General features: G+C 40.7%; 1 protein-coding gene across 1 annotated transcript in view; it reads left to right on the top strand.

The window, feature by feature from the left end:
- Positions 1-19,912, top strand: part of myom2b (myomesin 2b) — a 72,977-nt gene that overhangs the window by 11,324 nt on the left and 41,741 nt on the right. The window contains exons 9-12 of the mRNA XM_067421721.1: positions 6,689-6,850; positions 7,035-7,176; positions 17,309-17,508; positions 17,604-17,657. Coding sequence (XP_067277822.1) covers positions 6,689-6,850; positions 7,035-7,176; positions 17,309-17,508; positions 17,604-17,657 — 558 coding nt within the window. The remainder of the gene's footprint in view (positions 1-6,688; positions 6,851-7,034; positions 7,177-17,308; positions 17,509-17,603; positions 17,658-19,912) is intronic.

Genomic DNA, 19,912 nt, shown 5'->3' with positions numbered 1-19,912 from the left:
CAGTGGCGCAAGCTATCATGGTCTCATGTTGTTTCCACCAGCACATCTCATTGTTCATTTTAATTATTAAAATAAATATAAAACGAAGGAGAAGCCTAAAAAAGGGGGCGTAAAAAAGTCGGGGCCGTCAGGCTCGGGCATAAATGCAATAAAGTGTGTTGCCAAAAACGGTTGTCATTTCTATTATGAGGCGGCAGGGGTGTTGTCGGCAACTGCTGAATGTAACTAATAAAGTAACTTGTAATCTAATTTAGTTACTTTTAAAATCAAGTAATCTGTAAAGTAACTAAGTTACTTTTTAAAGGAGTAATCAGTAATCAGATTACTTTTTCAAAGTAACTGTGGCAACACTGCTCTTACCATTTTTCTTGAAAACTGTATGGCTACTAAACTGCAACATGGAATCTATTTACATAATCTATCCATCAAAGTTTAGGCTAATTAAAGCCCCACTTTTGGAACTCCACAGTTTGGAAAAAATAATGTCCTCAACTACTGTTGTAAAATCTGTCATCCTACAACAGGGGATGCCATCGCGCGTGCATTTGTTGACATGACAACCCTGATAGCCCTGAACTAGTGATGCGCGGGTCATCTCATAACCCGCGGACCCCGTATGTCTATTTAATGGTCGCGGGTGCGTGGCAGGTTGTAAAAATATATAGTGATGCGGTGCGGGCCAAATAACTTCATAAAAGTGGCGCCGCGGGTCGGTGCACTAGTTCCCCTGAACACTGCAAGAGGAGTTCAGAGTTCTGGCGGCGCATGTGAAATATCTTCATCCCAGGTAACGTTACAGTCAGTGGCATGTTTCAGCATGTCATATGAATATAATTTCATGGGTTTTATTTTTTTAAAACGCCAAATAATAACGATGCTCACGTTTACAAGCCAGCATCATTATAGTAGTCTATTGGTGACCGTTTTACAGAATCTATATGATACTTCAGTTCAATGTTTGAGTGGTAGCTCACCGCAACAAGCATGACAGCATCGGTCGGGCACGCCTCCTTCAGCTCACGCCGACGAGCAAACGCTGGTCACATGTTGATCCTCGTCCTGCCTTTAATCTGTAGTCATTTTTACTTTTGTCCACCCAAGGACACTAAGTAAGGTAGTGATTGGTACTCACGTCACCGCTGACGTTGTGAATTTTGGATCTCACGTCACTTAAGGTGTGGTTATGAGTACATCAGATGACCACCTTCCCCCTGTTAGTTTGGGACACTAGTCAAGGCCTTTTACCTTGGCTGTATGAGAACACTCCGCACAGGAGGCTGCCCAGTCATTTATAATGAATGTAAAGGGGGAAGAGTTGGTCAGCTTATTTATCTGAAAGATTGGTGAGATTTCTAACTTGTAGAGCCTTTTCTGCCTTATCAGCACAAGGAAGACACAATTGTAATAAAATAGATTTTATTAACAAAAGATAAACAGAACAATTAACACAACTACTAAATGAATACAATGAATGATAAAGGAATAAAGTGCGTAAAATGCGTAAAATACATGTGAGTAAGTTAAGTGTGGCTATAGAAGAGATACGTTATCTTACGGAAAGATAAACTGTTGTTTCTCTGAAATTAAGGTGAATAACCTTATTATGTATCAAACAAATAAACGAAAGATTATTTGTTATTAACTAGCATCAGTTATATTACCTCTAATGTAAATTAGAAAATCATATACTGATAATAATCAACAATGCCATGGTCTCTATAAAGAGGTTTGGTTAAGTGATATTTACGTTCCACGTGGTTGAGTAAGCAGTCCGATGGTGATGACTTCTTCCACTGGTTTTGCTGGGAGACAGTGCAGTAACGAAAGGAGCTGGAATCCGTTTCAACAGCCTTGAACACGAAGATCTGTGGGATGCTGATCTCCTGTGGCACCAAAGGGTCCTAAAATCTGGAACACGCAGATGAGGCCCTGAAGTAGGTGCAGAAGGTCCTTAACCTGGAACACGCAGATGAAGGAACCTTGAAGTGAAGGTTTGCTCTCCAGAGCTTAACCTTGTTGCAAATGTCTCTGTGTGTCTTCTGCCTCTTTGGACCAGACACTCAGAAGTTGGTCAATCTGCTCTGGTCTCTTTAGCATGGAGACTCAGGACGCGCTGTAGTCGTCTCGCTGGACTAAAACTCTGAACGTAGTGTTGGTTAATGTCTCTTTCCTCACAGGCTGGAGGCTCAGAACGTTGTCGTATCTGTCACTGCCTCACAAGCTGTAGATTCAGATCCTCGGATCTTGTGTTGTCTCTCTGGTTAAACCAGAGGCTCAGAACTTGGTTGCTCTGTCACAGTCTAATCCTCGGCGGACAGACTCAGAACTTGGTGAACTGTTTGTCTCTCGGATGTGGAGACTCAGAACCTGGTTGCTCTGTCACAGTCTAATCCTCACGGGACAGACTCAGAACTTGGTGAACTGTTTGTCTCTCGCATGGAGGAGACTCAGAACCTGATTGCTCTGTCACAGTCTAATCCTCAGGGGACAGACTCAGAACTTGGTGAACTTTTTGTCTCTCGGATGTGGAGACTCAGAACCTGGTTGCTCTGTCACAGTCTTATCCTCAAGGGACAGACTCAGAACAAGGTGTGTCTATTGAAAGGGTACCTTTATCCTTTTCTGAATAGGAGGAGATTGCAATTTGGCGCTTCTCCATTCCAGTGTTGCTATTGGCTGCTGGCATCAGAGAGGGCACACAGTGTGGCCCACCCTTCTTTCCCCTGTGGAACTCATTTGCATACTGTACACAGTTAGAAGTCTTTAAAGTGTCTTTAAAGTTCATCAATGCATTTCTCACTTTCCAAACCACCATCAGAATACCCTTGGCAATATACTAAACAAATAGACACTAAACATGATGGAAAAAGATTGAACTGTCATGTGTTCATTCATTTGTTCATTAACAGCTGAATTTGTGGAAGATGTTGCATTACAAATAGCTGTCACTGAAAATACTTATTTCTCTGAATAAGTATGAGATGGATATGTGTAGTTTACATCAGTCTTAAGGTTTCCAAACATAGTTGTGAATGGATTTGGATGGATCAGTTTTGGTCTTTCTTTGTTTCACCCACTACTGCTGAAGTCCCGAGGAATGTTTATGGCCGTCACAAATCAGGTCATTAGGGATCCATCTCTAGATGGGTGAAGGGCAGAAACTGCATGTGGACCAATGAGAAGTCCTGTCCTTCCTGGGCTTGTTACTAGAGGTCTTCTTCTTGCCCTCAAAGAGGTGTCTGGATGTTGTCCAAGCATCTTTATCTGATGGGTTGGACATCTTGTTTGTGCAACAAGATCCAATCAAAATGGAGCAAACCTTTGTCCACTGTTATGGGCAAAGAGGGGCCCGGCCATAAACTGGGCCCTGGAATTCTGGTGTCCACTACAAATCCCATCAATTTTTCGTTTCCTCTTATTGCTTTCCTCCAGCAAAACCTTTTCTTTCTTATTTGTCTCTGCTGCTTCGGACATGACTATATTATCCGACGAACAAAGTTGGGCTCGCACGTCCGAATTTAAGGAAGTGTGGGTGTTGGTGGAAGTGACGTATATGCCGTAAAGCAGTCGAATTTTGTAGTTCTTTTTGTTCTCGGGTTACTACCCGAAACCCGAAGTTTAAAAGTACGATTAAAAACGATACAGGCCCCATCAGGCTATGGCAGACATGTCATTCAACCTATTGTAAGTCGATTTATCATCACAAGAGTCTTAAAAAATATATTATGAAGGTTGAAAAGTTACCTAGTGCTGCTTTAAGGTTTCATGCAGAAAGAGGATTGCATCAACTGTAGATGGCTTCAAGGCTGTCCTTCTCTACTTGACGGTCCTGCCAGCAGCGCTGAAATTGCGCTCACTGGTAGTGCTGCTGGCTGGAATGACAAGGATCCAGCGGGCAATATGCACGCACATGTTGCACGTTGTTGTTACAGTGACATAAACAAATTTCCGCACACTGGAAGACGGATGTTAAGGTAATATTTAAAATGTATTTTAATCACAAAAACAAACCATTGCATCAAGTTAAACAGGCCCAATGGCTACTTAAATAATAAGCTGTTTTAAATTTAAAAGGTTCAATGCCTTTTTGTGCTGACGTGACTGGGCCCGACCCGAACCTGAAACCGTTGGGACCCATCAGGCTCGGGTCGGGTATCCATCCTCTAGTCAGTTCCAATGTACGTTGAGCATGACCAACTGAAAGGGAACCTCCCGTTACGTATGTAACCCTGAAGAAAGTAACAGAGACGTACATCCCGTCGACACAGGTGCTGTACCTACACGAGTCATTAGTTCAAGCTCCTCAGCGGAAAAGCAAAGATGCGGTATTCCATTTCCTTATTTACACGCACTGTAGGGAGGAGTGTAGAATAAGTCAACCGGATGCCAATGTTCATTGGCAGGTTTTAAAACACTCAAAGTTGATTGTTCTCTGAAAATGATTCCCAATTTGTTGGCCAGTACTGATGTATGTCTCTGTTCCCAAGAAGTTTTTTAAAGGGGTACTTCAGCGCTGGGAAGATGAATCTGTATTTAAACTGGGTCATCAATGTAGTAGAAATGTGAAATTATTTTTGAATTTGGTACCTTCTAGACTGAGAAAAGACAAAAAATGTATTTTTGTCTCATGGGGATGAAAGACTACAATTCCCAGAATGCTTCGCTGCCCTGTGAGGCCATTCCCAAAGCCACCAACTTGATTACAGTGACTGAGTTAGAGAAGACACTACAATTAAAAACTGAACGTGTCTGTTCAATATAATGAGTGAGTCACCGCGCGAGTATCACAGCACTGAGCACTAACTACAGGAGTGAAAAAAATGAGCTGATGAGGTCTCGTGATGAGAGCTGAGGTAATCGCGACTACACTCGCGGCATACATTCACAACGCGGATTCAGTCTGGCACGCATTTCAGTTCATGCCTTTGCAAGCTTAACTTTCATAGAAATTAATTTGAGAAGTTAGAAGACTTACATTGCTCACTATAGCTCCGTTTAAATGAGTGCCTGTAGCTGCAAGCTGAGCTCTCCCTGCCAGCTGAGTGTAATCTCCCATCCCCCATGCGCAGATTCAAAACATACGGAAATGGTTCCCGGCTCCCTCTGCTGGCTGTAGTCTTTAGTCTTTGGGCAAATATCGTCAATTTGCATCATAGGAGGAATTTTTCCAGAAATAAAATGCATAAATCTCTTGTCTCAGGGGGATATGAGGGGGGAAAGCAAAATCATTTGAATATACTCCAGGGTTTCTACTGATACAAAGCCATATGCTAATCGCTGAAGTAACCCTTTAATGCCAAAAGAAGGTTTTTACCACAAGCTGTTAGTAAATCTGTCTGTACGTTTGTCATTTTTGTTCACCAAACAGAACTGCAAAAATAATGACTGTTTTTAATACCCTATTATTTACTGACTGAAAAACACGATGGGTTGAGTCAGTATTTTATGTAGGGCTGCTCAAACTGTTCTGTTTTTTGCTGCTAGACAATAAGAGTGAATATTGCAATTAAGTTAACTTGGTTTTTATTTGGCCATAATGTTTACTGTAAAGACTGTGCCTTTACAATAGTTTAATAATCCTTTATTGTCTTGGGACTTGTGAGTGACTGTGCTTAGAGTGTTTGTTTTTCATCACTCAAAACATTTTCATGGAGGTTTACAAAAGCAGCAATTTTCATGCATCAAAATATTTTAATGATAGAAAAAAAGCATGAACTCCTTCACACAATGTCTTTGTGTGAACAAAAGTCTCTATTCAGCTATGGAAATACAGAAGTGTTTTAAATGCAAAGACTTTTGACTGTGCACTTTTTTGGTTTGCAAAAAAAAGAAAAAGAAAAAAAGATTTGTATTTAGTATTTGTATTTTGCATAATTTAACTTTTTGGACCTATGCACCAGAGGAATGTGAGCGCATACATTTCAGTGTTTAGTGCAGTTGTTGACATGGCTTTTTAAATATTTTAATAACATTTATTTAAGTTATTATTGATATTTATTGTTATTCTGGTGAATATAAATTCCGGCTTTTACCCATTTAATTAATGATAGTGATATATTGGCTTTGGCTTGGCTTGCTCAGTTGGGGACACTAAAACTATAACACTAAATTTATGATCTAAGTTATTCAACTAAATTTATATTTAATTCTATAAACTATGATATTAATCTGCCAACATTGTCGCTATATGATACATTAAAATAAGCTGATAACATCACTTTTTTTTTTTCCAGAACGACTGTACAGCCAAATCAAATTTTGTTGCAATATTGTCCTGTTTAACACTGTGAAGCTGCTTTGAAACAATCATTTTTGTAAAAGCGCTATATAAATAAAGTTGATTGATTTATTGATACACTATTTATTCTAGATACTATGTTATTTCTTCAAGTACATAGTGATATAGTGAAGTAAATAGTGTTGTCAAATAGCTGAATAATACAAAACAATTGTATAAATCTACTGTATGTACTAATGAAAACTGATTCAGTTTTTTATCATTCACTCCTGGTCAGATATTAATTTTCAAGTTGTTTTGTAGATATTTGTTTTGCAGTTGAGTCATGTACTGATGAAATAGATTTTTGTCTAGTTTATGACTCATTTCACTCCAATCTCATTATATTCTACAAAGTAATAGTTTCATTTTCTCTCCTGATACCCCATGTTGTTTTTTTTGGCCCTCCAGAGCATCTCCTGAAAGAGTCGAAGTGGGTGAAAATGGAGTCTGGGGGAGGTGTTGCCAAGCTCACGCTTACTCAACTCGCTAAGGATGATGAGGGTCTTTACACCCTCCGCATGGTGACAAAGGGAGGTGATGCGGTCCACAGGGCTTACGTCTACGTCGATGGTAAAGAGTTGTGAACTTTTCCAAGGCTTGATGTGAAATCTTATGTGATTCTTTTGATGGCCTTTAAAGGTCCAGATTAGCATAATTTATCTCTGATGATCTCATATAGTACATACATCTGTTTCAGACTGATTCCCTCAGTGCATCAGTGATGTGTAGAAGTCATTATGTTTTGTCTTGACAGATGGTCCACCTCCAGTTCCTCAAGCTCCCGGGGCCCCAATGGACATCAAGATCCATGATGCTAATAGAGATTATGTCATTGTGTCCTGGAAACCTCCTAACACCACCACTGAAGGCCCCATCATTGGATACTTTGTTGACAGGTGACTGCGATACCTAAGGTGTCTGCCCATTGGGAGTTGTTTTATGAAATACATTTATTTAAAAAAAAGCTGTCCTCAAAAATGTTTTTGGACACTTTAAACATATGATGTTTTTTAACAAAAATTCGGGAGGAGCAATTTCAGATAACTGACACAGTTGGAGAGCACTCGTCTAATCAACAAAAGAGGTTTATATATATACGCAGAAGTTTTTCCTCTGTTTGGTTGACAGTTTATCAGTATCCCTCCACCACCCCTTCTCCACATTTTGCCCCTTTTTTTCCGTTTCTAACCACTTACATACACGGCGGTTACTCTGTGTTTGGGCCAAGTCCAAGCTCAAAGACCTCCCGCCGGACAGTACGCCAAATAAGCATTTTAATTTACTCTCTATAAATTATATGTAAGTGTGAACTTGTGAACTGAATGTCATTGCATTAAATATCTGCTAGATTTTTCAATGTTTTTAAATTTTGAATCAACTAGTGTTGGGGTTTGTCATAGTACTTTTATCATAATTTTGAACAGCCCAACATGGATCCACTAAACACTAGCATAGTCACTGCATAACATCTCAGTTATGACTGCAAACGTCTTATGTTGTGTCTGATGATGACGATGTGGGAATGCAAATGCAAACTAACTCATTGGTGGCACATCATCACGTGACACATGATTGCATAATCAGGAAGCTATAACCCAGACCAAACATAGTCAGCTTCTTATTGGCTGAAGTAAGTCTGTCACAGGCATGCAGAAGGGACGGCAAGGAGACACAGCATCTCATTCACTTCTAAGGGAACCAATGTTACAGTGGTTATCGAGACTTTCCCTTTAGGGGCAACTCTATGGTGTGTCTGGTGATGCCGCTCTAGGAATATTAATACCAGCTACAGCATACTGACAAGTGCCTGTCCTAGTGTGAATAATGGCGAGCACAAGCTTAAGATCAGCACTTGAGACCTGGTGTCCAAGTCTAAGCTTTAAAATCTTATAAATATGTATGGAGAGACCCCACCCACCCCATTACACACTTCTTATAGGGAAACCCCTGATAACTATGCCTTAAGCCAGGGACACACAAAGCCGACGGTTGGTCATCGGCAATGTCGCACCATTTTTTAGCGTTGTTTTTCTTTTTCTTTTTTTGGGGGGCGATTCAACATGTAGGTAAAATCGGTGTTGGGCTGTCAATGAGATAACTTTGATTGGCTGTTCAGCTTAGCAAACGAGTCAGTGCATGAGAATAAGAGCAAAAGTGATGAGCTCACATTGGTTTGGTGTGTTCCTACCTTTAGAGGCTGCCATACTCCTACTTTAATGCGCTCTAATGGCCAGATGGGAAGGGAGGCCACGTGCCTCATAAGCCAAAGAATTTGCCTCAACTATCCACTTGCTTATTCTTTGTTTGGATGCTGGGGAACCCTGTCTGGGTGAACCAAATCTTACCAACAACTGGTCAGATTAAAGCCACTGGGCAGCTCTGCGGATGTGAGAATCAAGTGTTCTGACTGGACATAGCACGTTTAATCTCTCCTGGTCTGACATCTGGAAAGGTGAAGGACAAAAGGCCTGCAAGACTATAGAGCGTGCCAAATTACTCAGCACCGTAGGCACAAAACCTGGTCGGGGTGAAGAAAGGGGAAAAACCCTTGGTCTTAAGCCACGACTAATGTTTTTACAGAAAGCCAAAATAAATCACGTTTGATTCAGCTGCTATGAATCCCGATGGCCTCTGAAACCATTTCACAGCCAAGTCAAGTCACCTTTGTTTATATAGCACTAAGCACTTTATGCATATTGGTTCAACGCAGCTTTACAGTGATGACAGGAAATATGATTAGGCTGTTGTTAAGCTGAACTTGTTAAGCAACTTTTGTGTTGATTCAGTTTCGTTGTAAAGATCATAAATTATTAAATTGGTCAATTGAATCTATAAAGCAAACTAGAGGCGATGACAGGTGGAAACTTTTGGTGAAACCAGGCTCAGTTGAGGGGCCAGTTCACCAGTAATCTCTCATTATGAGGCTGCATCACAGGTCAGAATTCAAATTGGGATCAGAAGCATTCAAATATTCATCCAGTTCCTTTTGCTTGAAGATCAATTCATCACGCTATTATGGAGCCGAAGCTGGCCATAGGGTCTGTGTTGGAGGACCTGTCTGGTTCTTGTGGTTTCTGCTGACGATCTCTGCTGATGGCTGTCATGTCAATGAGGGCAACAGGGGATTATCTAGTAGACACCTCTCTGCTGACATTTAGGGCTGTGTTGTGGTCATGTCTAGGTTCAGGTTCACCATCTGATTTGGATGTGGACTGGATCTGGCTGACTATGGTAAGGATAAAACAGACTAATATTCGTGTAGATGTCATTCTTCTTACAATGTAACAAGTACATTGGGTTTTATAGGAAGTCTTCCTGGTTGTGGTTGACCAAATAATGTAGCAATTTAACGGCCATCACTGGTAGCTTGGCCTAGCTTGATCCTATATACGGTTTAAAGGTTAGACTCTATACGAGCAGGAGACAGATGTGCCCACACAACCCCTAGAAAAGTGGTTCCCTTTCAGTCAGTACACTCCGAGTAACATCAGTACTGACGTAATGGGGGTTTCGCTTAGAAAGCCAGCTGCCTTCAATCTCAATCAAAACGATACAATGGCATGAAAATGTGCGAGGCTGACAGAATGCGCTTCCTGAACGCCCCCATCTCCCAGGCTGAGCTATTTTGGCGGGTCGGTCGAGGACTTTGCCCAACAGTTCTCGGGCGCTCAGAGAAAGACTGAGGCCCTCAAACACATGCTGCCCTGCACTCCTGCGGCACCCGCCACTCCCGCTCGACCACAGCAGCAGCCTTCACCCAGGCCGAAGCACGGAGGTTCCCGGAGGAAGGCGGCACAGCCTGTCTCAACCCCGAAGCCAGCTGAACAGGCTAAGCGATGGTCCTGAGACAGACTGCTCGGAGGTGAACTCGGTTCAGGTGAATCTTTTGTTCAAAAATCCCAACCCCGCTGCTGGCTCCCAAAAAGGGGCACCTTGTTGTTGGTTAAAGAAAGAACCAAATCATTCACCTTCGAGCCCCAAGAGGGCGCGACTGGCAGTGTGTGTCGCCTCATTGCCTCGCCACTTTCAGTGCCCTGTATCGTATCCAGCCCCTTGCCAGTCAAGACCCCCACAGGACGCTCCGTTTTCCCTCGTCTCCACTGGCAGGGCATGGATCATCACATGGAAACATCTCGTTCCCTCAAAAGGAAACCTAAATCCCTCATACCACTTGCAATCCATTTTAATCAGGACACTGGATAATTCATGGGTCAGACTGGCCAAGTAATAAAACATTACATTCTAGTTAATTGTGAGGGAGTCGGATGAGACAAATCATTAATGTGTCGATTTGAATAAAGACACAAAACTCTCCTGTCAGGGTAAAATGCAATGAACATGTGTCACTCTTTTATTTTCGTTTTCAACAACAAAGTATAGGGCCTATACTATAATAACTTAAAAGTTTTGAATTTTTATGAATCAGCATACTGATTTATGATTCGGATCGGGTGTCAAACGGGTGTCAAACTGCTGAAATCACATGACCTCGGCGATCCGAATCCTGAATCAATACGGTGATTCATAACATTCGTTCAAATCTTTGTTTTGAAATCGGCCCATCACTATACAAGTCGTTATTAATTTTTTTTTCTGCAAAAATTGGTGTTAATGAAAGCCTATCTGAGCCATTGGATTTCAACCAAAATATCTTCATTTGTGTTCCGAAGATGAACGGAGGTCTTACGGGTGTCGAACGACATTAGGGTAATTATTGACAGAATTTAAATTTTTGGGCGAACTAACCATTTAATTAATAAATAAATCATAAATACATTTTCAGAGCTTCGGAGCTTTATGAATCAGCTTATCGATTTAGGATTCAGATCGTGTGTCAAACTGCCAAACTGCTGAAAGCATGTTACTTTGGCGATCTGATGATTCATAACACTCCGAAGCTTCAGGAAGCAGTGTTTTGAAACCCGCCATCACTATGTAAGTCGTTTTTTAGTTGTTGTTTTTTTGCACACAAACACTATTCTTGTCACTTTATAAAAATTTTCTAGAACCACTGTAGTGAGATGGACTTTTTAACAATGTCTTTAGTACCTTTTATGGGTCTTGAGAGAGTAAATGTTATTCCATCAGGTTTCAACAAAAATATCTTAATTTGTGTTCTGAAGATAAACAAAGGTTTTACAGGTGTCGAATGACAAGAAGAAGGTTAGTAATTAATGACAATATTTTCATTTTTAATGAGCCTCACTAAACCTTTAATGAGAGTTAGTGCCTGATAAATTTAAGCTAAAGTTTTTAGCTTTAAACACATTAATATTTCCAACATTATGTTGGAAAACAGTTCTATAAGAATAATTAAGATGTTCAAAGATTTTTATATTTTTAGTTAACGCTGTTAAAAGGGATAGTTCACCCAAAAATGAAAATGTGCTGTTAAAGGTTTAGTTCACCCAAATATGAAATTTATTTCATCAATGAATCACTCTAATGTTGTTCCACAACCATAAGACCTCTGTTCATCTTCGGAACACAGTTTAAGATATTTTATATTTAGTCAGAGCGTATCCAATTGTATGCACACTTTATTGTCCATGTCCAGAAAGGTGATAAAAACATCATGAAAGTAGTCCATATGTGACATCAGTTAGTTAATTAGAATCTCTTGAAGCATCAAAAATACATTGGTCCAAAAATAACAAAAACTTCGACTTACTATTTAAGACCTATTTAGCATTGTCTTCTCTTCTGCGTTTGTTTTCAAACCTCAAATAAAGATTCAAACGGTAATGAATCAGCGTATAAATTCATGATATGGATTGCGTGGCAAACTGTTGAAATCACGTGACATTGGCAGTCCGAATCATGAATCAATCCGCTGATGTCCAACTGATGTCACATATGGACTCATTTGATTATTTTTTATTACCTTTCTGGACATGGACAGTAAAGTGTGCATATACTGGGATACGCTCTCAGACTAAATATTAAATATCCTAAACTGTGTTCCGAAGATAAAAGGTGTGGAACAACATTAGGGTGAGTCATTAATGACATAAATTTCATTTTTGTGTAAACTAACACTTTAATTTACTCTCAGGCCATCCAATATGTCAAAGAAGTCAATGGGTCCCACTTTGAAGAAAAAAAAAAAAAAACATGCAGACAAAACACAATTATTATTCAATACTAGACAAAAAAAAATTAGAGCTGTTTATGTGGTTGTGGTAAAATTCTGCCACTTTTAAAACCGCTATTGTTTCATTGGATTGGGGACACTATAGCATTAGTGTATTCTTCTAAGAATAGACTTGTCCCATTTGAGTCTTCTAGGAGTATGGCTTCTTTATGGGCTTGAAAAAAGGAATGTCGATTCAGGACTTTTGTTCTTTGCTAGATTTTACAACTGTGAGATTCCCTCTTTTGCACTGCTTGTTTGTCTGTGCAGAGAGTTGCCAGCTGATCTGCTATTGGGTGTTTGCCACGACGGGCCACACCCTTTTCTGTGAGCTGTGTGGTTTCAATTAGGTCTGGTACCGAACCCTGCTCTGATGTAGCCGTTTTTTTTTTTTTTTTTTTTTTTTTACTGTGTTTTTAACACCCTTTACATTCCAACTACATATGTTTAATAGTGGTTTATTCATTGACATAGCCAAGCATTAGTTAAATGTTCCAGCTGCACCAATATGTGAAATGTCCTGCCATGTTTTGAAGTGTATGTTGTCTGCTCCATTCTGAGACACAGGAAAGGTATATCCATAGAGTTGAATAGATGGTGGTTGCTTGTATGATATTGCAAAAAAAATAAACAAAATATTGTCTCTACATGTCGCACAAAAAACATAAAACTATTTACATCTACCAACTTACAGACATTTTTGAGAGAAGACAAGGGAAGTCTGATGCTGGTCAGTTTCACATTTGAGAACAATAGTGATCGCCACTCTGTCTCCTTGGAAACATTACATGACCAAAGCTTAGATAGAACAAACAAAAAATACACGGTATTCAAAAGGAACACTGCAAGATGAAAGAGCTTTGATATAATGATCATCAATCCGCTGAGACCGCAAGCATTCTATATACTTTTTGGTTCGATATTTAAATTATACCACCGTTATATTTTCCTTTTATTTTTGCTTCAGATGCCTTCCCCCTCAAACTCTGAACAAAACGTTATTACAAATAGGTTACTACTCACTTAAGTCCCAATTATTAAGTCCAGTGGCACTCCTTAAAATATAGAAGGGAGATGAGAAAACTGCAGAAGTGACGATAAGTCATAGAGACCACGAGCAAACTAATACCGTATCATTCAGCCTCTCCGGGGGCGATTTGGGCCTGAAATAGTTGTGGTTGATGGTTTGGGCAGGCCGTCCAAGAAAGACTCTGTCGGTTGTTTGAAGTACTTTTCGCTGCTGATGTGCTGTACTCGAAGAGTCGCTGGATATTAGCCTGACAAGCCAGACCCACATCCGAGGGGCGGGACAAACGGTTGTCTTTCAAACTCCCTCTGCACGGCAAGCACGGAATTGGATAGCGCTACAACCAACCAGAGCAATGAAGGTGAAGCAGAGCTAGTTCACAGATTAAACTTTCATTGTATCCGGTCGGCAAAAGTCATAACACTTGTTCCCTTCTTAGGAATAACTTCAGTGCTGTTCTTTGTTATTTTCTCAGAGAAAAGCTTAACTCCAAATCTTCTAGAGTCACGGGTCAAAGCTGATTCGAAAGACCGCCGTTTGCCAGCTTCTGTGTTTACTAGTAGCACGCAAGCGCAGCTCTGCCTCATCATGTTAAGCCTCGCCCACCGACTCTATACACAATGTTATTGGCCCAACCAGAGTTTGACTTTTACAGCTCAGAAGTGTATTGAGAGTTGCTAGATGACACTCGCCACAGATTAGATTAGCTGCCGCTAGGGTGCGTCTAGATTTCTAGGCTAGTTGGATATATCAGCGAAGAGAAATCCTCGTTCATGGAGTCGCTTCTTCGCATTTCCAAAGGCTTGTCTTTTTCTCACTATGGCCACAGAGAAGTCTTCAAAGATAGAGATGTTATGGTGTTTATAGACCAGCTGACTCGCGGCTCAACGCCCTCGTTCTTTCTCCTGATGTGGGAACAAGCGATGGGACATGATGAGCACCTTCAATCTTTACCTGGTGGCCATTGAATTCGGCGTTGAGCATATTAGGCAGCCAAGTCCTGAGGAACAAGACCAGGTCCCTTCTTCTCCTTCGGGTAGTCCAATAATTCGTAAATTGCATCGTCTGCTCCTATTTTCTAGGTCATCTATCTTTTCCAGGGGCGTGTCAAGATTTTTTTTCTTTTCGTTCAAGTCCGCTCTATGTTTTGAGATGGTGTCTTCCACCGCCGATATATGCGTTTCAGCTTCAGTGACTCGGTTTTCCATTTGCTTGACATGTGTCACTACCGCAGACAATTTCTCCAGCACTGGATCAATCTTGTTATCCAAAGCCTTATCGACGATCGCCAGGACTTCTGCTGTTATTCTCTTCACAAGTGTGTCCATGTCGTTTGGATTCATTTGAGCATCCACCATTTTTGGATAGGAGCATGTGTCAAAGTTCGTTAATTCTCTGTTACGAAGTCTATGACTGGAATTAAGTTGTTTCTTTGGCATGTCTTTGTCACTTCTACATTTAATTTCAGCCCCCTTAAAGATTATATTGAGTTTAATGAGGCAGATTTTCAAAGGCTTTAGAGGAGCTCGTCATCAACACGGCTACTCCATTGAATGCATAATTGTCACGTGACCCCCCGACTCAGCTGTTTTCAGTGGAGCATTGTTTTGTTACGTTATATATTACTGACAGATACCACTTTTTTATTCATCAGTTTGGTGCTTGCATGTGTTAAAGCTTGCAGGTGTGTATATTGTTATAAGTACCAGCGATGGTATAATTTTTACTGGTGCAATGCAATAAGGCTTCAGTATTTGAGGAAGGAGGGGGACACTATAGCGTTAGCACACAATGTCTCATTCCCTCCTCCTAAGGAACCGTGGTTACGAGAGTAACCAGAGGTGTTTTTGTTTTGTCAATTAATGGGGTGGTTCCGTGTTTTTTTCTAGGCTTGGTTGTGTTTATGGTGTGCAGTATAACATGTCTTAATACTTCTTTTTTTTTAAACGCTGTATTTTTCTTATATTTTACCTTTATTTCACACCGCTGTCTTCACCTCTTTTTTGACTGTTTATCTGCAGTCCTGATGGCTTTGCCTGACAATGAACATTGGCTGACATATGTAAACAAAACAAAAGTAAAAGAACCGTGATATAAGGATTTAGTCTTTTATAAGAATCAACACATTAAAATTTTGTTACTAAAATTGTGCATGCCCTTGGATTCCCTCTCTGCTTTGTCCCATTAACACCCATTACGGAAATCAGGGAGGTCTCCATATCGAGGACTATGTAAATTACTTTATTACGCATTCGACATCTGTGGACTTGGTGTGTCTTATGATCTTTTTAAAGAGAGGGATTATCTAAGCCGCTTAGCTCATTTTTGCCATTACGTCACTCTAATTTTACTCTGGAACATTATATCAATTTGGCATTACAACAGAGTGTCACCAGTGTCCCCAATCATCATGACTAACATTTAAGTGTCTCTAGCTCTCGTCATTGCCACACCAGAGTCTCATCATATCATGGTCGCCACGCAAGATTCTTCTGCTGTCATGGCCGCCATGCCAGAGTCTCCAGCCATCACTTCTGCTACACAAGAGTCTCCTGTTTCTTACGGCCACAATGCCAGTACCTGTAACCTTTATGGTCAACACTCCGGACCTGAGGAAGACTATATATGGCTGTTTGGGGCTAATTTACAGTGTGACAGACCCACTGCTAGTACCAGTACCAGTGGTTAGCATCCTCAGCCAGATAGTCCCAAGTCCAGTGATCTCTGAGACATTTTTACCATTGAGTTCATTTTTCCTGTGATGGCGGTGGCCATTTTGTGTTTTTGGACTGTGCATGTGTCTCCAGTTTTGTCTGAGGTGGCAGCATTCATTACTGAACTCTCTTTATGTCCCACTGTGCCCAAGGAGACAATTGATGAACTTTCTGCATCAATGAACTCACTGTCTGCTCTGACCTGTCCACAGAGGTCATTCCTGAGTTGGCTGTCTGCTCTGACATGACCACGGAGGTCGTTTCGGAGTTTGTCTTCTTTGTCTGCCGTTGCACGACCACAGATGTCGTCATTGAATTCTCTGTCTGCCCATATACAACCATGGAAGTCGTCCCTGAACTTTTAGTCTGCCCAAATATGACCAAAGAGGTTGTCCTTGAACTTTCAGTCTGCCCAAATACCACCACAGAGGTTGTCCCTGAATTTTCTGTCTGCCCTGACACAACCACAAAGGTCTTCTATGAACTCTCCGTGTTCATCGTCTCTGCCATTTCTAACTTCTCATTTCGAACCTGTGTTTTGTATTCCAGCTCTGCCTGATCAGTTGTTGTGATCTTCTGCTCTGCCGCGGTGGTCTCTAGCTCCGCCTAACTTGCCGTAGTGGTTTCTAGTCCAGTCATGTTTTGTTAATTTGTTTGCTTTCATGGTGTTGGGACGGGGGTGCCTTGATGTCCTTGTTTTGTCTTTCATGTTTGTGTGGACTGTTTGCCTGTTTCCCAATTTGGATTATTTACGTTTTTGTCTTTTGTTATTAAAGTTGTTCGTGCACTTGGATTCCCTCTCTGCCTTGTCCCTACGCACCCATTGAAGTTTCGTATACCAACACATATTTTTGCCTAGAACATAGGCTACTTTGCATTTGCTATTACAGACTTTTTAAAGTTTTTTCCATGTCACTTTGAACTGGACTAGTATCAAGCTGAAATGTACTCTTGTCGGACGGTAATCAGACTAAGTGATGCATGGATCTACAATTATGTATGAATGCTCCTTAGTTCAAATCATCTCCTCAGAACATAAAATTGGGCTGTAATTTTCAGTCTTTCAGAGCAATGTAGAAGTAATGATAGGATAATATTGTTTACTGTCCATATTTGTTGTTGTTCATTTTTTTCTTTTCACTCTTGTTGGGCAGATGTGAAGTTGGAACAGAGAACTGGGTGCAGTGTAACGACTCCCCTATTAAGATCTGCAAATATCCCGTGCAGGGCCTGTTTGAGGGACACTCTTATTACTTTCGTGTACGTGCCATCAACTCGCGTGGCATTGGCAAACCCTCCAGAATTTCTGAGCCCATTGCCGCTCTGGACCCCACAGAGTTTGAGAGACTACATAGTAAGCAAAACTTAGCCTTCATGCATGTAATGTTAAATTACTTCATATTGTGTGTATGAATAATGCCCCTTATGTAATGTTTTTTGTTTAAACAGCCACAAAACTTGGTGGGAGACTTGACGTTGTGACTTATTATGATGACCTGGAAGGTACTGTACAATTCTAATTTATTTACTGAAAATTTTGGAAATTTTAAAAGTGTGATTCTTATGGCTATTAAAGTAATCTTTTAAAATAATGCAACAATCATGGAAATTTCAATAATATTTTGATAATAATTAATTCTTTCATTGGAACGAACCAACAAAAAAAAAGTAAAATGTACCCCTGTGCCCATCAAGAGCACTAAAATGACATCCATACTGCATCCTTAAAGGAACTGTATGTAAGAAATGTATTTTAAGTAAAAATAAAATGGCCCTGATAAGTCACTAGACATTAAGAAATCATGTTAATTTCAAATAAGCCCCTTTCACACTGCGATTCCGGCAAATACACAGATAATGCGACCCGGCATTTGTTCCCGGGCCGCTAGATTTGGTCCATTCACACTGCCAGCGAAATGCCGTAATATGTGCGCTTTCACACACAACGCTTAATGGTCCCGGGTCGAGTTGACATGTGACAACTACGTACACGTTGCGGCATTAGTTTCGGCTTCGGTAATCAATCCTGGGACGTGGTTGCTTTCACACAGAAAAAAGCTCAAGTGACTGCGGGTCCGACGTGCAGTGTGAAAGGGGCTATACTTATATCAATGACAACAGTAGGCTGACCAGGATATTGTCATTTAAAAGTTTTTCTTGCAGCCCTCAATTGATGTTGATGTTTTGGCCTGAAGCTCCACCCTTCACCTGTCTACCAGTCACGAAATGATGTAGTGATTCGGCATCCAAGGGAGGGGGATTAGAGGTTAGATCGGGCTCAAAAAATCAAGCCCGACCCTACCCAAGCCCGTGCACGTTGTGTCCGATCCCGGCCCGGCCCGACACATTAACTTTAATTATGAGCCCGATTTAAACCCGGCCATTGTTCAATACGTTGATGTTTTGACGAGAACGAGCCTGTAATGAGCAAAGCGCAGCGAAGCGGACTGGTGAGGCTCATGATAAAACTACATTTAGTTTTCAGTTTTCTCCACAGCGACTGTACAGCCAAATAACATTTTGTTGCAATATTTTCATGTTTAACACTTTGAAGCTGCTTTGAAACAATCATCATTGTAAAAGCGCTATTGGCTATAAATAAAGTTGACTTGACTCGCTCAACAATCCGCAGGCGCGCGCTCATCATCCGCTCACCGGTAAACTGATGTTTGCTCAAATCCAGCTCAGACATTTATCTGTAGCTTACTTTGTTGTAGCCATTAAACAATGTGTTTTTTCCTTCATATTTATGTTTAAATATTATAATATTATTTTTACATTTCATCTGATTACAATGAGTGAAAAGATGCGAGTGGGTCAGAAATGATTTTGGTGGTTATATTTAGTTTAATATTAAGTTTTGTTTTGTAGAAAGCATTTATTTAGTTTTGTTTAAATTGTATCTTAATTTTAAGAAAGGTTTCTTGGGCCAATTGCCTGGATTTAATAAATAAAAAGCAAATAGCAGACTATAATCGCGAGGTGAAGTCGTGGGAGTGATTGCTTTCATTTCATCTCATGAACTGGAGCGCGTCTCATAAATAAACCGAAACTCAGTATGCTATAGCCTACTTGCCTCACAGACATGACAAATATGCGTATAGAAAGCTTGAAATGTCCACTTTTAAACGAAACTATTCGAAGATATTTAATTATGCAAAGTGCAGTGTTCACGCGAGCAGCTCTTGACTCAGAGCATTTCTGTTTATAATGCTGCGCTCCATCACTGCTCGAGCTGTGAGTTTAAGGCGCATTTTTACACTAATCCTGACTTGTGCAACTTTGTAGCCTACACATTTGTTTCTTAGTTGTTGTATTAGTTCTTACTTTGCTAAATATAGCTACATATAATTTTTGATTATAGCATAGCTTTCTGCCCACCCAATTAGACTAGTAAAGAAGGCTAATGATTAAAAAAACAAAAGCTTGATCACGGGCCCGGCCCTACCCGACCCGAGGATAGTGCAGGGAAATCTCAGCGCGACCCGGCCCACGGGTCAGTTCGGGTCAGGTTCGGGCTCGGGCTCGGGTAGAGAATCTTAACTCTAAGGGGGATACATCGCTCTGCAGTCACTTGAAAGTGATTGCAGTACCAGTTTAGGCCACAATCTTACATACACTTCCTTTAAATATTGTGTGATGGAACTGCCTTAAGATATTGTTCCTTTTGTTCACTCAGTTACTCTGTCTTTGCATATGTAATCTGTATTAGACGACAGCAGCTGTCACTTGTGCTTTTTCCCCCTATTCTTTTCATG

This window comes from Pseudorasbora parva, chromosome 17, assembly GCF_024679245.1.
Source record: "Pseudorasbora parva isolate DD20220531a chromosome 17, ASM2467924v1, whole genome shotgun sequence".
Classification (NCBI taxonomy): Eukaryota; Metazoa; Chordata; class Actinopteri; order Cypriniformes; family Gobionidae; genus Pseudorasbora; species Pseudorasbora parva.
Note: the sequence above shows the minus strand (reverse complement) of the source record. Positions and strands in the feature narration are given on the sequence as shown.